The sequence below is a fragment of the Pteropus vampyrus genome, unplaced genomic scaffold (assembly GCF_000151845.1).
Source record: "Pteropus vampyrus isolate Shadow unplaced genomic scaffold, Pvam_2.0 Scaffold142, whole genome shotgun sequence".
In the NCBI taxonomy this organism is placed as follows: Eukaryota; Metazoa; Chordata; class Mammalia; order Chiroptera; family Pteropodidae; genus Pteropus; species Pteropus vampyrus.
This window is the reverse complement of record NW_011888923.1, coordinates 2,461,380-2,463,782: the sequence shown is the minus strand read 5'-3', so window position 1 is coordinate 2,463,782 and position 2,403 is coordinate 2,461,380. Positions and strand designations below refer to the sequence as shown.

General features: G+C 65.3%; 1 protein-coding gene across 1 annotated transcript in view; it reads right to left on the bottom strand.

The window, feature by feature from the left end:
• Positions 1 to 1,907: 1,907 nt before the first annotated feature.
• Positions 1,908 to 2,403, bottom strand: part of NPHP4 (nephrocystin 4) — a 183,633-nt gene continuing 183,137 nt past the window's right edge. The window contains exon 39 of the mRNA XM_023535625.1: positions 1,908 to 2,120. Within this exon, the coding sequence (XP_023391393.1) occupies positions 1,908 to 2,120 (213 nt within the window). The remainder of the gene's footprint in view (positions 2,121 to 2,403) is intronic.

Sequence of the window (2,403 nt, the reverse complement as noted above, 5' to 3'; positions counted from 1 at the left end):
GGGAGCAGCTGCTCCTCGGATGGGGACCCCTCAGATGGGGACCCCTCAGATGGAGACCGCGGGGTCCACGGGCCAAGTATGGCCAGTCTTCCTGTTTCTCAAAAGAAATAAGGACTCTGACCTGATTTCTAATCTTTTCAGATTTCTTAAACACAGAATGACCCAAAATATACACGCTGTTAAGAGCCGTCCGTGGGCCCCACTCAGCCTGCAGGCCCACCCATGGGACACACGGGTCCGGCCCCCTGGCTGCCCAAGGGGTCCCTGCAGGAAGCTCGGCTTCTCCTGGCAGAAAGCAGACTTGAGCTGCAGCTCTAGTGCGGAGAACAGGGTCACGGCCCCATGCCACGCTCCCCCGAGCTGCCCGCAGGAGCGGCCCCCGGCCCTGGCCCCCTGGACCACGACACCCAAGGACGGGCAGCAGGAGGGAGGAGCCCACCGGCCCAGCAGCCTTGGCCGTATCAGCGTGTGTCGGTTTAACTGGAGCTCGGAGCTCTGGAAACCTAACAGGGCCTGCTGGGGAGGAAGTTTGAGCTCGTGGCTCCCGCAGTGGCCCTGGCTCCAGCGTCGTGGTTTCTGGTTCACCGTCTCTGGCCTCTGCGGGCGCAGCTGTGTCTCGTGCATCGGGTCTCTCTCGGGCCCGGGCCTGGCCTGGGTCGGCACTGCCGAACTGGGGAGAAACGAAGAAACTGGAGGACAAGGAGGAAAGGGGGCTGCATGTGCCTGCAGGAGATGGGGCGATGCCGACGTGTCCCCCGTGCAGCCTGCAGGGGCCCTGCTGAGACCCCAGTCACCGGCCACCAGCTGCCAGCTCCGGGAGAGTGGCACAGCGAGCCCCAGAAAAAGGACGGCCTGTGACACCTCAGGGTCCCGACCCCCGTGTGACCACAAGCCCAGCCTGGAAAAGACGCCTCCCCCAGCACGTCGGCGCCTCTCCCCTCATCCAGGCCCTCAGCCTGGTACGAGCCACAGTCACCGTCTCCCGAACCCCCTCGGACCTCCGAGCTCTCTCCCGGGCAGCGACCCCTTAGCAGGTTTTTCCTGGTCAACATTCAGCTCAAGCCCGAGAGAGAATTTCCTTGATGGTGGAAAGGGAGCCACGGGAGAGCATGGCTGTTTAGGCTCCGCTGTCTGTGCCCCAAAACAGAGGCAGACAGGGCGTCAGGCCCCCACGTCCCCTCCCCACGGAGCTAGCAGGCGGGAGCGGTCATGTCACACTCGGAGAAGACAGGGGCCCGCAGGACCCTGCGCTCAGGGAGCCAGCCCTCCCGCTGCACAGGTGGGGACAGGGCGCAGGGACGAAGGGCGCTGCCCGGCCACGCAGAGGGCACACCACAGGGCACTCGCAGGCCTGGCCGCTCCGTGCGCGGGGCCACGCAGCCGACGGGCCCGGCCTCCGCCTCCCGGGGCCGGACGGGGAGAGAGCGGCCGCCCGAGGAAGCGGACTGGACTCCGGGGGCCTCTGCCCGCCAGCCTCCGCCTCCCGCACGAGTTCCCCGTCGGATCCGACAGACGCGCTGCCTCGTATCAAAGAGCGTGAAAACACTTTGAACGTCCCACACTTTGAAGCTGCCTTTGACTCTCGTCCAGGCCTGCAAAGTCTCCCTGCAGAAAAATAGCCTCGATTTGTCATGGCGCATTTCGACACGTTGGTAGAGTCCCTTGATCCATCTCCGGGCTGACAATAGTGGCCGGTTTCACTTTCAATAAGGACATTCACAACACAGAAGAGAAGAATGGGGGGCGACATGGGAAATGGCTTTAAAAGGAAATGACTCTCACAGATGGGAAGACAGGTTCCCTCCGCGGGAATCGGAGTGCGGTGCCCGGCCGGGTGACAGACGCGGAACGGGGCCCCCGCCGAACGGGCGGCTCGGAGAGCGAGGCCGAGGCGGCCGTGGAGCAGGTCACGGGACTGGGAGCCTTCGGCCGCAGGTCGCCGGCTTTACTGTGGCCCCAACGCCTTGCCGCTGGGAGTCGTGACGTCTGGCTGCTGAGGAGGCGCCCAGGGCGTTGACAGGAGGTGGGGGCCCTGGGCGCCGGTCCACGTAGCCGCTGCTGGGGCTGCCCGCGTGCGGCAGGATGGACCCCGGCGTCCCCAGCTGGGGCTGGACATCGGTCTGTGGCTGGGAAGGTGAGGTCAGGTCCCTATTTCGCTCTCCATTCTCTGTTGCCTCCACTCGAAGTCCGGAGCGGCCTCAGGTCCCGGTGACCCCCGCCCCCACCGTCACAGGGACAAGAGCACCCACAGTGTCTGGCTGGCATGCAGCGGCATGGGACTCTCACAGCGGCCGCTGGTGACGGGCATCCCTCTGCCCCCTTTCTCGGGGCTTGGAGAGAGCTGAGGTCCACTCCGGACAAGGGGACGAGCCAGCATCACACCTAGGCGAGCCCGGCTCCAAA